This window comes from Monodelphis domestica, chromosome 4 (assembly GCF_027887165.1).
Source record: "Monodelphis domestica isolate mMonDom1 chromosome 4, mMonDom1.pri, whole genome shotgun sequence".
NCBI classification, from domain to species: domain Eukaryota; kingdom Metazoa; phylum Chordata; class Mammalia; order Didelphimorphia; family Didelphidae; genus Monodelphis; species Monodelphis domestica.
The window spans coordinates 75,177,336-75,195,877 of NC_077230.1; the positions used below are offsets into that span (position 1 = coordinate 75,177,336).

General features: G+C 36.6%; 1 protein-coding gene across 1 annotated transcript in view; it reads right to left on the reverse strand.

Annotated features, from left to right (window-relative positions):
* USF3 (upstream transcription factor family member 3) overlaps positions 1 to 18,542 on the reverse strand; it is a 46,538-nt gene that overhangs the window by 17,288 nt on the left and 10,708 nt on the right. The window contains exons 2-5 of the mRNA XM_001362759.4: positions 12,524 to 12,654; positions 9,798 to 9,862; positions 9,246 to 9,274; positions 729 to 811 (exon numbers count right to left, since the gene is read on the reverse strand). Coding sequence (XP_001362796.2) covers positions 729 to 811; positions 9,246 to 9,274; positions 9,798 to 9,862; positions 12,524 to 12,532 — 186 coding nt within the window. The 5' untranslated portion in view covers positions 12,533 to 12,654. The remainder of the gene's footprint in view (positions 1 to 728; positions 812 to 9,245; positions 9,275 to 9,797; positions 9,863 to 12,523; positions 12,655 to 18,542) is intronic.

Sequence of the window (18,542 nt, forward strand, 5' to 3'; positions counted from 1 at the left end):
TTTACCTGCCAACCCCTCTGGTTGACTGCCCACCAGTTTCTATACCAGACAAAATAAGTTTGCAAAAAATGTCTTTATGTAGCAGTGGTGGAGAGTCCAAAATGGAAAAAAAGAGTCATCTGGAAGGCATCTACAGCTCTTCTCCATAATGATTCCAGAATTTTATCCACTCCTACTTTCAGGTGCCAAAGACTGGATTCCATATGGAATTTAGTGGAAGGGGGATGGGAGGAGAGAGAGAAGCAGGGTCATAGTTCCTCCCTTTCACCTGCCTTAGAAGATAGCCAAGAGGTGAATACCTAGATCAGGACCTGATGGGACAGAAACTATATGAGGGAGAATTCCAAAAATTTGCTGTGTAAGAAAAAAAAAAACAAAAGGAATAAGAGGACATAATGCTTTCCCTCAAACTTGTCACATAGTTAGGGAGACAAAACATGCATGAAACAACTAAAGAGAATTATTAACACTTTGTATGAGTTCAAACTACTACAAAGCAACATACTTAGGTGGTGAAGAGGGGCACAGTCATGGGAATTAGTAACTCAAAACAAAATTCTGGATGTTTTGTTTCTACAAATGGTAAATAATTGTAACTATTCAAATATCGCAAGCATCATGATCTCTAGGGGAAGAGGACCATTTTAATGATAAGAAATGGTTTAAAGCATAAAGGAATAACTGAGGGTTTTCCTAAGCAACATATGTAAGCATAAGTGATTATTTACCTGCTTTAGTGCAGGTGAACAAGGGACAAGTTCTCCAATTCGATTGATCCCAGCATTAATTTTCTTCTTTCGATGCCTCTCCACTGAAGAGAAGAAAGTAATCAAAGAACTAATGAACTGTCACATTTATTCCATATTGTTTGATCTCTTTTCCCATCAAGATAAAGAAATTTCAAAGAAAAATGATTAAGATACTAGCCAAGGGATTATAAAGAGCTTTTTCCTCATAATTAGTCCATGAAACAGGTAGTACAAGTATGATTATGCCCATTTTTTTTAACCCATTAGTAAACTAGGACTTTAAGAGGTTAATTCCCAGAGTTGTCCAAGATCACACAATGAGTGTCAGGCTGGGATGCAAACTCAGGGTTCTGAAGTTTAAGTCTAAAAGGCATCCTTGGTCAGGGACAAGCTGGGCTGGCGAGCCTATGAAATTCCTTTAAACTCTTTTAAGAGTCTGTGATTCTGTGAAGTTTTAAGATCAATAATGGATAAACAGATGTATGGCTATTCTTTTTTTATGTGATCTTTAATAAACTCAAGCACATCCAGGTAAAGAAGGTATAATGAAATGACAGAAATTACCAAAAAAGAATGGCTGTGCTGATAGTCTACATTCATTAGTCTACAAACTAACAATTACTAGACACTTTAACAAAAGATGAATCTCAAGAGCCTGCAGCCAAAGACATTAGGAACTTACATAGCTTTATCAAGGGACACAAACTTGAAACCATCTTATGTTAGCTGCCACTTTAGACCTGACAACATGGATAAAAGAGATGTTTAAAAAGTCTTTCAGGGAGGCTAGTTGGGTATAGGAATGCTTATTACAGGTGGCTTAAAACAACCAAACAATTTCTGCTTCTAGATTTGTCCCTTCTTTGTGAGGTCAGGGTTGCCTGCCTATTCTAGGCCTACAGGATTTTCACCACTCCCACACAAAATTTTGTGATGTTATTTCAATAACTGTTTTTAAAAAAAACCTTCATATGAAAATAAAAGTTTATACTTTTCAAAGTTGCAAGGAAGGAGAATGGAAAACCCGAGTTTCTTTAAATGTATTAAAACTCAGAGAAGTAACTTCACAAATGTCTATCAGGTTTTTGTCAGTCCTTTTAATAAAATGCTTCTAGAATTGATGGAGTGTGAATGCAGATCAAACCATACCACTTTTCACTTTAGTTCCTTCATGAATTTCTTCTTGAATGTGTAATATGTGCCTTCTTTCACAACATGACATATATAGAAACAGGCACTATATGATAGCACACATATAACTTATATCAGATTATTTACTTTCTCAGGAAGGGAGAAGAGGGAGGGAGAGAAATTGGATCTCAAATTGTCAGAAAACAAATGTTAAAAATTGTTTTGATATGCAATTGGAGGAAAAGTACAGGAAAATATTACTTGGGGGGAGGAAATGATGCTTTTAAGAAATTTTTCTTTAAAACAATAGCAAAGGTATTGTAGACATGACTCTAAAGTCTGCTGCCTCTCAGTTCAGGTTCGATTCTGGGATGAAATGAGGCCCTCAGTGAATAAAGGAGGCTTACTTTGTTCAAATCCAATAAGATATACATCTCATAGTTTTTCTGGACATGGTTTCCATATTGCCTCCAGATAAGCACATCTGTTCAGTACATCAAGGTATGGTGACTCATGTGGTCTTAGGCAACCACCAAGTCTGAGAAGCACCCTTTTCTGCTACTAAGGCAGGAAGCTGCACCAGGAAGCAGAGACTAGTCAGCATTCATGAGAGGAGAAAGTCAAGGAAGTTCAGTGAAGTCAGGGAATGCAGGGACACTGTGTCAAGAAAACAGTGGTTCAATTGGTAAAGGCTGTTTTGTGTGTTTAATTTTTCTGCTTCCTAATCTGTAGCTGAGAACATTAATCATTAACTGGTCTCTAATTACTTCTTCATAAAAGGCTGCTCCTTTGGTAACCCCTTCAAATACAATAAATTAATAAGGCTGGAAATCAAAGTTACAAAGTAAAGCATTCCCTTGAATTTCTTCAGTTGTCAGGCAATGGATGCACCAAGGATATTCAGAAAAAGATTTTTGATAAAGGGATTAAGGATAATGTTTGGACCTATGATTTCAGGGATACAGGGAACTCCCAACTGAGGAAACTTCCTCTATTAATGTAGTTTGACATCCAGCCTGGATCATTCTACTCTCCTAATCTCACATATCCAACTGCCTTCTGAACATTTAGATGGCCAGTAGACATCTTAAATTCAACTGTTGAAAACTGAACTCATTCTCTTTCTCCAAAAACCTTCCCCTTTTCCAAATTTCCCTATTACTCTTAAGGGCACTGCCATACCCCCAGGGACCCAGGCTCATGGCCTAGGCATCATTCTGAACTCTTCACTCTCACCCCCTCTATCCAATCAGTTACCAATTCACAATCCTGTTCTCCTCTGACACAGCCAACACCCTAGTTCAGGCCCAGATCACTTCAAGCTTAGGACTACTGTTATAGTCTTTTGGTCAGTCTCCAAACTTCAAGGCTCTTTCCACACTCCAGTCCATCCTCTACTTAGCTGTCAAGGTAATCTGTCAAGTTGATGGAGCAGGCAAGTGTCACAGTAGAGTGCTAGAGTCAAGAAGAACCAAGTTCAAATCTGACCTCAGATACTTACTAGCTATGTTGTGAAAAGGGAATTCTTTGTTCTCTTTGTCTATTCCAAGTTCCCACTTGTAAAAGGGAATCCTTTATTCCCTTTGACTATTTTGAGTTAACACTTAGTTAATAATTTAAGTACCACTACTTAGTAAAATAACTTAAGTACCCCTACTTAGTACTGCACCAGATTGTGAAGACAGGATTAACTCTTCTTTGTCTACTTTTGAATTGAATCAACAAAAGCTTGAACACCCTACTTAGCACTAGGTGGAAAAGCTTGCAATCCACTTAGAGAGAGCTCCAACCTTTCAACTCAATCAGCCAGGAATCTGTGAATCCTTTTGATAAGAATTTACACCTCCAGTAGGGAAGAAGTGGATCTCCCAGACACTGTGGGCAGTGCTAAACAATTTGGAAACTGTGACTGGCCCCTCTGAAGAGGGGATAGGACAAGAGGTCACCATAAAAGCCATGGAATCTTTCAGCTTGGGGCTGGTCTTGTGGAGATTGTCTTCTAAAAACAGTCTTCGAGGGAGCTTTGCTGGAGACTTTGGCTTGGATCTTGACTTCAATTTGGTTCAGACTCCACCACCAGCCCTCCTGGCTGAGGACTAATATAGGTATTCTCTAACCTCTTTCATATTACTTTATTGTTTCTCCTCTATTTTTGGTAAATAAAGTTCTAACTTGAGATAAAATAATTTCGGTGATGACATTATTTCATATAGTTTTAAATCCAACCATTAAAACTTAACCCTTACAATGTGACCCTGGGAAAGTCACTTATTTGCCTCAATCTCCTCAACTATAAAATGAGGATAATTTACAAGATCCCTCTCCCAGGGTTACAGTGTATAATTGAAAATCTGTTACCCTAAAAAAGAACTACATTTCTCAGGAGCCCACTGACTTCCTCTCATTATGTACTTCCTGTAGACAGGGGATAAATTCAGTGGGTGGTCCTGCTCGGGCTCTCTTTGACTTCCTGTGAGCATGGTAATGGTGGTAAGAGGGGATTTTAAAGAGGCTGATTAGCCATGGGCACATGGTTGGTTTTATTTTGTTACCTTTTTATTCCTTTACTTCTAATAATCATTAATAAATCTATTAAAATATAATGTTTTTATTATTGAGATTTAATTTTAATATGATGGCAACCACTAGTTGGAGAAGGACTTCTCAACTTTTTTAAAGATAGCCTAGATAATTTTTTTTAAGCCACATTTCTCCTGTCTAGGCTTTTCACCCCCAACCACCCACCCTCACAAACTCCAAGAGAACTCTGAACTCTCTTTGGAACTGCTGACTTACTTCTTCAGGCTCTACTTTTTGCCTGGTTGCCCTCCCTACCAGCCCAGCTGTTTTAATTTGAGGGACTTGTTGGAGAAGAGATAAACCACTTCTCTCGCCCATCTGCTTGAGCCAGTGTCCCTCGATGCTGCCTCTCTTTGGAGCTGCTGCCAATCCTGCATGTTCCTGATACTGCCTGCTCTTGCTCCTGAACCTCCTCCTGATCTCCTGATCCTCTGGCCCCTGGCCCCTGCCCCTGCCCTGACCACAATCACTTTTGTTGTTGATCCTTCTGAGCTACTGGTAGCTGCCACTATATCTTCAAAACTCACAAACTTGGAGCAGCTGGTAAAAACCGGGATGTGTTTTCCTTCGGCAACAATTAGCCTCCTAACTCCCTATCCACATGGCAGGGTAAACAAACTGCTCCTAAGAGTTTTATCCCCGGGGGAAAGGTTACTCTTTGAAACAGGAAGTAAAATTATAAGCATGGCTCACTCTATCAAAGAGCACTACCTTACCTATTTCAAACAGCTTCCAGTTTTATGATGTTTTTTCTTTCTACCATTCCTGGGAGCACTGATCCTTTCAATTATCTTGCCTGAGATTCAGGGGAGAAATTCATCTCCCAACAACCCTTTGCCATTTTGGCCTGCCCAGTCTTGAAGATTCATCTAGTTTGGGATTCCTCCAAACCATGTTCAGGGAGAAATTCTCCCTCACTATGGGAGATACCAGAGCTCTGATGAAAGGAATCTGTTCAGATAGAGAAGGAACTTTAAAGAGACTGGAGGTGAAAATTTCAAGTCTTTTCAGACTCCATTGTTTTATAAATGTCTCTGTATTTTATTGTATTTTGCTGATTGTCTGTTTTAAGATTTAATTTTGTTGTTGTAAGTTCATATAGTAATCTGATCAATACTATTCTGTTCCACAGAATCATTTTGATCTACTGTGTTTTAACTATTAGATATATTCTGTTACCTTTCCCCTATAACTATACTGAACAAAATATCATTGTATAAGTCCATAAAAACATCTTTTTCTTCCATTTTAGCTTTGATAATTGTCACATAGATGATTGGTAGACTCCATCACAGTGGTTAACAGCCTTTGGAAAATATAATGAGCTAAATATCTCAATTTGATTTTAAGGGGTCTTCAGACATGACTTTTTAGATTTTTTTTTTCAATAGCTCTGACTGATCATCTTGCCTGCCTCTGAGTTATTTGTAACAAGAGGTAATGGGTCCATTTAGTAGCTGAAGTGGAGTGCAATTATATATCTCCACCTCTGCATTTGTAAAAATGAAAATGGATGGGACATATCAGTCTCATACCAGAGGAGCTAGAAAGTTGTTCCTAGGGCATGGTACCCCTGGATGGCTTCCAAGAGGGAGTATCTCCCATTTGTAACTTTTCAGCATACTCTACCCTTCCACCAGAATGATCTAGATTCTTGGGGATGTTTTTAGACCCAACATCAACAGTACAGAGGTTTAGCTTTTTCTAGATTCCTCTGCAACATTTTTAATAATGATGCAGTAATAGATTTAAAAAAATATCTCAGCCAAGGTTGAAAGACTGCTACACCTGAAAAACTTGTGACAAGTATCCATCAGTTCATTTTTAAAATGTCATATAGCAACTCATGTGAATCCTAATGATAGTGGGTTTGTTTGCTATTGTCATTAAATGGACTATTATAACTTTGGGGATTTTGATACTTCTTCAATGTGCATTACCTGTTGTACTACTGTTCTTTATGAAAAAGTATTACTTTGTGAAAATCATTTGCACTCAACACAATAGATCATGGCCAAGTTTGAAAAAGAAATGGATCTCATTTTTGGTGAGATACCTTTGTATTCTACCTTTCCTTAGCTGACACAGTGTGTCAATGATTGTAAGCTATATATTTTTGATTTTTAAATCTTTTATTATTTTTTTCTTGTATGTGCAATATAGTATTTCATTTTTGTTTTTTCCTCTCCTTTTTGTATTTGAAGCACATGTCACAAGTATTGAGAACATTTTGCAATAATATAAGTTTAAAAGACATTTGCCCTAATGTCAATGCATACCCAAAAAGCTTTAGACTATAAAAATGGTGCCTTTGATTGTTTAAAAAAATTATGGGACTTTGCTTACTGATTCTGTCTGATTCCAGAAGAAGAGAATACAAAAAGAGCCACTGCACAGTGCCAAAGAAGCACAAAGCTAAACTGCATAGTGCTTATCGAGAACAAAGTCAAAGAGACCAATCTCAGTGAGATTGATGAAATTTTGAGCTAAGACAAGAGGAATTGAACTTGTTTGGGGTTCGAGGTTACAGCTGCTTTGACATATGTCAAAGGCAGGTCTTCCTTGTCCCACATTCTACCAAGTATCTCAAATTTGGCTCCTACCTGGTTCCCATAAATCTAGTCCCTTTTCTGTTTTTCATAGTGTGGCAAACTTTTTGAAGTCCTGGCTACTAATTGGGTAAATGCATAATTGCTTAAATCACTTTACTTAGATTTTTAAGACATAAGACTTTGATTTTTTATATTTTATCCACAAGTTATCTTTTCTTTTATTTGGATTTTTTTTATGTTTCTGATTTCTCTTGCCAACTGATTTATATACCTCATAACTCAGCCATGCATCCCTAAGTGATCCCCGTGTTTTTCAATATCCTCTTCAGGGAGGATTGTATTATTATTCTAAAATGCAAAGTTTAAATTCTTTTTGAGAGTAATTTTAGCATAAGAGACATGCTACCTCTCCAAATCCTGAAAATGAACTGTTTGGAGAAGGCACCATTAAGATTTCAGCACAGACCACCCACTGCACCAGAAGATCTAGAGTGAACTTGGGGATGTGATGATTTGAACTGTGTGGGGTTGAATGCATTTGTTTTTGTATGTATACTCTTATGCCCTCTAACTGGCTTTTTGTCAATGCGCCTAGCAATCATGGGTTTGTTCTTTTCCTTTTTATCCCGAAATTATTGTAATTTAAAAGTTAATTATGCTAAATGATCAACTGGGCAGATGAGTCTTCCAATGATCATCATGGGGGAATGTATAATTGAAAATCTGTTACCCTAAAAAAGAATTACATTTCCCGGGAGCCCACTGTTTCCTGTCATTACATACTTCCTGTAGACGGGGAATAAATTCAGTGGGTGGTCCTGCTCAGTCTTTTTTTGGCTTCCAGGGTTTGAACAGGATAATTAGCCATGGGCACGTAGTTTTATTTTGTATCCCTTTTATTCATTTATTTCTAATGATGTTTAATAAATCCCTTTTAATATAGTATTTTTGTTATTGAGATTAATTTTAATTTTTACAACAGTTAGGATCAAATGAAATAACATTTGTAAATTGCTTAGCTCAGTGTCTGGCACATGGTAGATGCTACAGAAATATTCATTTCTTTTCCCTCTTCCTGAAGTGCAGGAAAAAGATTCCAATGGCTCTTTATGATCAAATAGAAAATCCTCTGATGTTCATGTCTGGGTGTGTGTGCATACTTTGTACACAACTGTTTATCTTTTGCCTTTCTTTTGTATTCTCAGTGGTTAGCACACTGCTTGGCACACAGAAGATGATTAAGAAATATTTGCTAGCTAACTGATTGGAGAGTCACCCGAGACACAAGATGTTTAGTGACTTGTCCTAGGTAACAGAGGCAGGATAGCAAGACTTGTCAGTTTCAAGGCTGGCTCTCTACCATACACTGCCTTTCTTTTTATGAGGATGAGGGAAAAAAATGAGAAATATTCACTTCTCTCTCCTCCCACTGATAATAGTTGTTTTTTTTTTAAAGAGGCAAAAACAGGACATATAGTTAAAGTTCTAAGTTTTTAACACTAAAGATATTTTTCTGCTAGGAGAATAATAATCTCCTACCAGGCCATTCACACATTTCCCTGCACCAGTAGAGAAACAGATCAAGTTTTTCCTGGGTCTTCAGTGGAATGATAAGGAAACCCTTAAGAAAAAGAAGCTTTTTCTAGCTCTGTACACTGATGCAGATAAAATCTATTCAGTCTGAAGCATTATAAGTAAAAGCACAAATAACCCCTCCGCTGCTTATAGTGTCTTTCAGAATGGTCAAACTACAACATAAAAAAATATATATAAATTACCTCATGTAAATAAAATTCTGAGGTGCTAGGGTATCCCATGCCCCTACTACAGTAAACAATAAATACAGGATTCTGCATTCAGGATCTTAAAGAATCCTTATAATATATATCCTGTAATACTCCTTTCCCCCCTCCTACATATACACCTTTCAATTACTTTGGTGTTTTCTTAATTAATATAATTTATCTAAGTCATTGAAAACAATAGATTCTGGGGCTTTATTAGTCTTTAGATTTCAGTATTTAAAGAAACAGTGAGTCAAAAAAAGGTTACTTTTTTCTTCCTCAACACTTTGGAGTCCTTTATAATAACTAAATACAGCAAAACTGTACATTTCCATGAGTAAATAATTATTCTGTGTTGCAAAGTATAAAATCTTGCCTTCCAAAGCCAATACAACTTGATTCTGAGTGAGAGAATGCCAAATGTAAAAATGAAACTCCTATATTATTACCTGCATTGTGTGTCTCCCGATTTTTCTTTCTGTAACAAAAGGTATAAAATAGGTTGCATAAAAACAACAGGCAAAGACTTTAGTAAATCACATAAATGAACAACTGAATTGTCATATAAGAAAAGAATCAAAATGAAGATAAATTTCTCTAGCAAGTATTGTGGTCTGGAAACTCTCAAAGGTAGATATTTCATTGTGAATTAGAAGCCATAATGCTGGAAGGAGGTGTTTTTGTTGTGTTTTTTCCCACCAGCACCTAGCAAACCACTTTACAGAGGAGGCAATTAAACAAATATCTGTCGAACACTTTCTTCCTCTCAATAGGGATATGGGGGACTAAAAAGAAGGAATGTAGTATATGCTGGCTGTCCTATACAATCACTTTGCCAGTTGGTTTTGATTAGTTTTATTTGTAACAAAGAAAAAGTCAACAACCCAGAGGAAGAGAGATATTAAGGAAAAATAAATGACAAGAATAAAATTTTGAAAAGAAAGGCAAAATAAATGCTTGTTATAAAGAACAGAATGGTTGTCTCCACACTAGTTCCTTACCGGTGCTGCTTCTTTGTAGGAGTTTCATTTTCAGTCATCTCTGGCATGGTTATAGAGAGGAGGACCTGGGAGAATATAAAAAGATACACTGACAATTAAAAACTTTCCAGAACTTCCCAACACAGAAAACTGCCTTGAATTGGAATAGCAGTGTTTTACTGTGTGCCTATTCTGGGGAAGGAACCATGCCAAGTGCTTCAAATACAGTCATAAGGCAATCTCTTTAAGGAGCTTATGGCTTAGTTGGAAAGATAGAATATAAACAGAAAAACACAAGGTAGCATATGCTAAGTGTGAAATGAAGAATAAAGGCAACAAGTACTAGAAGAGTTCAAAAACAGACTTCTGGGGGCTAGATGAGCTGAATAAAGCTTCATAGAGAAGATAAAACTGAACCTTGAAAGACAAGTAAGTTGAGATGAGAGACAGAAAAGAGAAGGCATTAATTAAAATCCTTGTAACATTCTCCTGGGTATTGTACTTAATTAAAATGGCAGTTCCTCTCCCACTAAAGCGTGACAATTTAAATTTTCAAACAAATGTTTAAAAAGATTAAAAAAAAAACTTTCCCAAAGTTTCTCTGTAAGACATTTCAAATTTTGGCCTAGGTTGGTGGAATAAAAGAAGAATGATCTATTTAGTGCCATACCCATGGAACTCCCAAAAATTTTTTTTACTGATTTAGAAAAAAACATAACAAAGTTCATTTGGAAAAACAAAAGATCAAGGATACCCAGGGAATTAATGAAAAAAAATACAAAGGAAGGGGGTCTTGCAGTCCCAGATCTCAGACTATATTATAAAGCAGCGGTCATCAAAACAATTTGGTACTGGCTAAGAGACAGAAAGGAGGATCAGTGGAATAGACTGGGGGCAAGCAACCTCAGCAAGACAGTATATGACAAACCCAAAGATCCCAGCTTTTGGGACAAAAATCCACTATTTCATAAAAACTGTTGGGAAAATTGGAGGACAGTGTGGGAAAGATTAGGCTTAGATCAACACCTCACACCCTACACCAAGATAAATTCAAAATGGATGAATGACTTGAACATAAAGAAGGAAACTATAAGAAAATTAGGCGAACACAGAATAGTATACATGTCAGACCTTTGGGAAGGGAAATACTTCAAAACCAAGCAAGAATTAGAAAGAATTACAAAATGCAAAATAAATAATCTGGATTACATCAAATTAAAAAGTTTTTGTACAAACAAAACCAATGTAACCAAAATCAGAAGGGTAGCAACAAATTGGGAAACAATCTTCATAAAAACCTCTGACAAGGGTTTAATTACTAAAATTTATAAAGAACTAAATCAATTGTACAAAAAATCAAGCCATTCTCCAATTGACAAATGGGCAAGGGACATGAACAGGCAATTCTCAGCCAAAGAAATCAAAACTATTAATAAGCACATGAAAAAGTGCTCTACATCTCTTATAATCAGAGAGATGCAAATCAAAACAACTCTGAGGTATCATCTCACACCTAGCAGATTGGCTAACATGACAGCTATGCAAAGTAATGAATGCTGGAGGGGATGTGGCAAAGTGGGGACATTAATTCATTGCTGGTGGAGTTGTGAATTGATCCAACCATTCTGGAGGGCAATTTGGAACTATGCCCAAAGGGCGATAAAAGACTGTCTGCCCTTTGATCCAGCCATAGCACTGCTGGGCTTGTACCCCAAAGAGATAATGGACAAAAAGACTTGTACAAAAATATTCATAGCTGCGCTCTTTGTGGTGGCCAAAAATTGGAAAATGAGGGGATGCCCCTCAATTGGGGAATGGCTAAACAAATTGTGGTATATGTTGGTGATGGAATATTATTGTGCTAAAAGGAATAATAAAGTGGAGGAATTCCATGTGAACTGGAACAACCTCCAGGAAGTGATGCAGAGCGAAAGGAGCAGAACCAGGAAAACATTATACACAGAGACTTATACATTGTGGTACAATCGAAGGTGATGGACTTCTCCATAAGTATCAATGCAATTTCCCTGAACAATCTGCAGGGATCTAAAAAAAAAATACTACCCACAAGCAGAGGATAAACTGTGGGAGTAAAAACACCGCTGAAAAGCAACTGCTCGACCACAGGGTTGGAGGAGATAAGACTGAGGAGAGACTCTAAATGAACACTATAATGCAAACTCCAACAACAGGGAAATGGGTTCGAGTCAAGAACACATGTGATAACCAGTGGAATCATGCGTCGGCTATGGGAGAGGGAAAGGCGGGGGGGGGGGGGGGGGGGGGGGAGGGGAGGAAAAGAAAACGATCTTTGTTTCCAGTGAATAATGTATGAAAACGACCAAATAAAATAATATTAAAATTAAAAAAAAAAAAAAGAAGAAGAATGAGGTAAGGACGTATTTAAAGGAAAACAGCCATAAGAGTAAAAAATGACTGAGGTCAACCATCCTACTTCCAGAATGAAGTAACATTAAGTACTAGAGGAATTCAGGGAGGGAAAGAATCTCTCTGAAGTTGGACAGTTGGAAGAAACCTTAAAGTAGAAGGTAAAATTTGAATTAAGCCCTCTTGGAAGGTTACATAGGTAAACCAGCTTCAGGGAGAAGGGTGTGTTCAAGAAACCATTTCCAAAAACTTGTTATAGCTCCAGTCTGATACTAGTAAAGATATTAATCATCTAAAAACAATGCATTGGTAGAAAACCTTAGAATCATAATGTCCAGTATTTAAGGATACTAGATCACCTTTCTCATCCAAAAAGGCTCACAGTATTTCTTCACTTTGGATTCCTGGTTTCCACCTTCTTACTTCTGTTTCTGATCCATATGTATCATCTTCTGCCAGGAGATTGTCTATATATTATAATTTCTTCTTACTATCAAAAGGAAAAAAAATAAGAGAATGTTTACAGTTTCTATATCTCTTATGGAAAATTATAGGATAAGGTTTGGCATATATATATATATATATATATATATGCCAAGATAACATGCCATGGTCTCTTCCTTACTGCCAGGGAAAGGCTGTAGCCCTTTGAGTAATACTTCCCTCTTCAGAATTAAGGTAAAAATTCTCTAAGAGGGTTTATCCTAGTAAAGAGGTCTTGGGTATCCTCTCACAATATCCCTTCCATAATCCTTTCCTGAAAGACACTCATTTCCCTTAGGTACCTACTATCAAACTTTCCTAATCCCATACACAATTAAAATTCCTATTTCCTCAGTGAGGATAAATTCAGGTATTTGAAAGAAAAATAAAATGGGATTAGAGAAATTACAAATAGTCCACAGTAAAGTTTCTTGAGGGCAAATGGAGTAAGATAACTAGCACAGTGCACACACATTACAGAGTAGATACTAAATAAAAATGGCTGTTAAATTATTAAATAAAGGCTCTCTCAGAAGTATCTGCATTTTAAAAGGCCTCTTGTCAACTCAGAGCTCTCAAACTGGTAGGATTTTTTAGTATGACAAAGTGAAAAGGAAAATTATAGGCAGAATAGGCTGGAAGACCTTCGAGCACTTCCCTTCTCTCCAAGTTCTAGTATTCTGTCTAGGGCTAAAATTAGACTTTCTACCTCACCCACCCTACCCCAATTCCCCAATGACTATTAGTACATATCCCCCTATATTTTTCTGAGAACTGATATCTATTACCCGATATTCTTACCAGTAAGCTGTAAGAAATGGAGTTAGAATCTTAATGTCATTTGTGAAGGATTGACACTTCAATTAAGGATGTTACAATTTTGACAGGAGCAGTACCAAGTCCTAGCTTCTGCAATTACAAAGTTAAACCACAGAGTTGAAGGGGCCTAAAGGGAAAGTAGGCATATATACTCACTAAATGCCACAAATAAGGCAAAAAGAACTAAAGGATGAAATGACTTTGTGAACCTTATAAATATATTCATCTTTAATACAAGTAGGATTGAAATTTAACTGATACTATTTAACATTCAATTTAGTACAATGAGATAAAGACAAAATGAGAAACCAGGTGTATCTCATTCTGCAGAATACTTTGATATTTCAATGGATCTGTGATCACACTTGCATTGATACTCCCTTCAAAATAAAGCTTTTAATTCATATGTGAAAATCCATCCAAAGGACTCTGCTCTGACCTATGATATATTTTATATCCATCACTGAGAACTCAATGAACAGAGTGACTTCTCCAAGATCTATCTTTAAAAAACAACAACAAAAATAGGAAAAAAACACCACCTTACTTTCTGTCTTAGAATACATACTAAATATACAGTACAAGGCAAAAGAATGATAAGGACTAGGTTATTGAAATTAAGTGGTTTAACTAGGGTCACATCAGAACCCAGGTCCTCTTGACTCCAAGCCTGGCTCTCTATCCACTGAGTCACCTAGTTCTACCCTTTCTCCTTGTTCTTCCTAGGGGTCTATCTTCTTTTCTAATCATGTGGAATCTTTTATGCCACTTCTTGTGAGAAATTCTCCATTAGGTAATGTACTGCTGCCTAGTAAAGTTCATTATGGGTTTTCCAATTACTCTTCAGGCAACCCATGTTATGGTGTTCAATGGATCAAAACCACATTAAAAAATACTTAAAATAGCACCACCAAGAATATTGGTGCAGAAAAGATGGCTCTTTGTTTTCAGAAGGAAGCTTGTGGTCACTGAAAGTACATTAAAAGCAACTGAACCCATATTCCAGCTCCTATTCGATTCTCAGTCCAGTTCACTGTCCATCTGCAACATCTGTTGAAGAGATATGAAGTGATGGACCAACATGAATTCTTTATTTGATGGTTTCTTCCTGTGAAGATAGACAAAACTCTCTTGAGTATTAATTTGCTACTGGGTACCTTAGTTAAGCTGGTTTCTCTTAGGTAGAATTCTATTACCTGGTTTTAGGTGCCTTTCTGCATTTTCTGATTGTCCATTATGGATTGGTAAGATAGCATATTTGGAGAACCACATTGTGAATTATTGTTAACTAAATACCATGCTGATGTTCATCCTTAATACTACTGTGCTATAAGGAATGATGAACAGGATGATTTCAGAAAGAGCTGGAAAGAGCTACATGATCTAATGCAGAGTGAAATAAGCAGAACCATGAAAATACTGTACACAGTAGCAGCAATATTGTAGAATGATCAACTGTGACAGAGTTAGTGACTCTCAGCAATACAATGATCCAGGACAATTCTGAGGAACTTATAACAAAAAATGCTATCTACTACCAGAGAAATTACTATTGGAGTTGGAATGCAGATCAAAGCATATGATTTTTCACTTGAGTTTTTGTTGTGGGATTCTGGTTTTATGATTATTCTCTTAAAAAAATGAATATGGAAATGTTTTATATGATAATAATACATGTATAACCTAGGCAAAATTGCTTGCTAGTTCCAGGAGGGAAGTGAGAGAGACAATTTGGATCATATAACTTTGGAAATTACGTGGAAATTTGTTATTACATGTAATGGTAAAAATAAAATGTATTTATAAATTTTTTAATATAAACCAATAATGGATAAATATAGGGGGAAGAAGATTTTTTTTTCATGCTTTATCTCTTTCTTTTCTTAAAAAAAATTTTATTTAATTAATTTAGAATATTTTTAAAGTCAACATCCCTAATCATATACCTGTCAAACCATGTGATCAATTGTGTTTTTCTTCTGCGTTTCTACTCCCACAATTCTTTCTCTGGATGTGGGTAGTGTTCTTTCTCCTAAGTTCCTCCGGATTTTCCTGGATCATTGCATTGTTACTAGTAGAGAAGTCCATTATATTTGATTGTGCCACAGTGTAGCAGTCTCTGTGATTAATGTTCTCCTGGTTCTGCTTCTTTCACTTTGCATCAATTCCTGGAGATCTTTCCAGTTCACAAGGAATTCAGGAGGAAGATTTTGAATTACTAAAGGATAATTCCCTTTACTAAAAGTTCATTTAGTTAATCTATGATGTATCTATAAACACAGATCATTAACTACTATTTGAAAATATAGTGAGAATATGGAAAAGAGATTTAGAGTTTGGAGAATCTGGAGTTGGAAAGGATCTGAGAGTTTTTGAAGTCTAAAGGTTCTTTACCTGAGGTCTGAATCCCTTGGGGTCTATGGACAGATTTCAGGTTGATACAAATAAATTTAAGTGGGGGGTAGGTGGAGAAGGACATGTTTATTTTCATTAACCGTTGGTCTCCTTTGTAAAACTCCGCATTTTATTCTAAGCACTTAAAAACATTATCTGGAAGAGTCCACGGGCTTCCCCAGACTGTCAAAAAGACCCATGACACAAAAAAAGTTAAGAACCCCCTTGGTCTAGCCCGCATATTATGGATGAGCAAACTAAAATTCAAAGAGGGAAAGTATTTGCCTAAGGTCAAGAAGAGGGTGAACTCCTCTACCCTTATGGCAATTCTGTCTGAACATGTAAGAACTTTTCCTTTTGAAAACTTTCCCAAGGATCACTGCTTTGTTAACACCTGCACTTAAGAAGTCATAGCTAGACCATATTTCCAAATGCAAAGGACAAAAGTTGCATCAGCTTCTGCCAAGAGATGTGTATGTTCTGTTATAAGAAAAATACAGATGTAAATTTGGCAGATCCTTAAAATCAAAGGTGCAGTTCTAGGTTCACTCTACCACTTCACAAGCTATGTGGCCTTGGGTAAATCACTTCTTAGCTTAGTACCTCAGTTTCTTCATTTATAAAATGAGGAAGTTATACCAAGTGACCTCCAAAGTCCCTTCCAACTTTAAAGTTTCATGACTTTAAAAAATTAACGTGAATGTCCTTAGCAGCAAACATCTTATACCCTGCTAATTTTGCTTTACGTGAGTTTTCTGGAGTTTAAGGAAGAATTTCTAACCTCACTGTACAAAGTAATTTCTAATTTGGTGCTTATAATCATTTTTTTGGTGAAGTTTTAAATTTTCACAATTATTGGTAATAACTGTATACAAGAGTTGATTTTAAGTTATATATGTCTATCCAGTTTTCTGCATTTTCTACTTCCTCATTAGTAAACTTCTTTAATGTATTACCAAAATCCTCCTAAAAGCAATGAATCAATCAAGCTTTTATTAAGGCCTATTATGATCCATGTATGTGGTAAAGGCATTAGGAATACAAATTCAAAAAATAGTCCCTCACCTCAAGATGCTTTTACTACTGAGGGAAAAAACATGTATACATATGAGAAGATCTAAAATAGGTACAAGGTTAATTACAATGTAAATTCAAGGTACTTTGAGATCATAGTACATTGTGAGATCAAGAAAAGTCTGACTAGGAATCTTTGAGTATTTTTAAAAATCTCCTTAACCACTCATATATCATACATTATCAGATCCTGACATCAATTTCTCTGTAACATTTTTCAGGTCAGCTTTATTTCCAAAACCACATCCTTATCCCTAACTCTCCCAGATCAAAGTTAGTTCTGACACTTTACCATAACTAAGTTCAAAATTCTGGTCTAAGTCCTATCCCATTGCAAATATGCTACTCCACAGCTGACTTCCAGTCTTTCCCATCCCCAATTTACACTTTAGATAATCATATGGCTCAAAGCATCATTTTGATCGCATCATTGTTTCTCAAAAGCTCTCAAATGCATATGAAATCTAAAACTCTTAATTCTTGTTTCAAGCCTCTCTTTACCACCTGGCTCTCCTTTTCCTTATTCCCTCCAGCTTATACTAAGCCCAGTTGCATACTCTGTTTATTCTAGGGAAGTCCTACAATTACTACAAATAACCAGCCTGATTTCCCCTTGTGAGATTTTTGGTCATTTCTCCCTTATTTAAAATCCCCTAGGGGGCAGGTGGGTAGCTCAGTGGATTGAGAGTCAGGCCTAGAGATGGGAGGTCCTAGGTTCAAATTTGGCCTCAGACACTTCCCAGCTGTGTGACCCTGGGCAAGTCACTTAACCCCCATTGCCTAGCCTTTACCACTCTTCTGCCTTGGAACCAATACACAGCATTGACTCCAAGACGGAAGGTAAGGGTTTAAAGAAATAAAATAAAATAAAATCCCTTACCTGATTCATTTTGACAAACCAAATCCCCCTTCTTCTGCAAAGAGTTTGCTTCCTAAAAAATTATAATTCCACTAGGCTCACCATAACCACTTGGGCAACCTCAACACTTCCACATAGTTGTCATTATAGATACACAACAGGGCATCTAGGGGACACAGTTGATAGAATACCTGGCCTAGAGTCAGGAAGACTCCAGAAATTCTTCCTGAGTTCAAATGTGGCCTCAGACACATACTAGCAGTATGAAGTCACTTTAGCCTGATGGTCTCAGTTTCCTCATCTGAAAAATGAGCTGGGGAAAAAAATGGCAAACCACTTCAGTATCATTGCTAAGAAAACCACAAAATTAGTCATAGTGAGACAGATATGACTAAATAATAACAAAGATACATAACCTGAGTAGTATATCTCACTGTAAAGCTACTTTTCAAGTCTTAGTAATCATCTTGTCACAAGTTAGTCCATGAAGGAAAAAAGTCCTTTCACTAATCCTCTTGGCATGGAGTTGTATCATACTATAACTAGAGAACTAGAACTTAACTAAACCTGTAATTCTTTTTGATTCCAAATCTGTATCTCAACTCATTCAAATGAGAAAACTAAAACAATTAAAAATAACATTGAATTTAATATTTGCCCTGGTGAGTTTTTTATTTGTAGAAATAACTGAACAGAGGGACATACATGTACTCATATGGAAATATATATGTGTGCATCTGTGTTCTCTC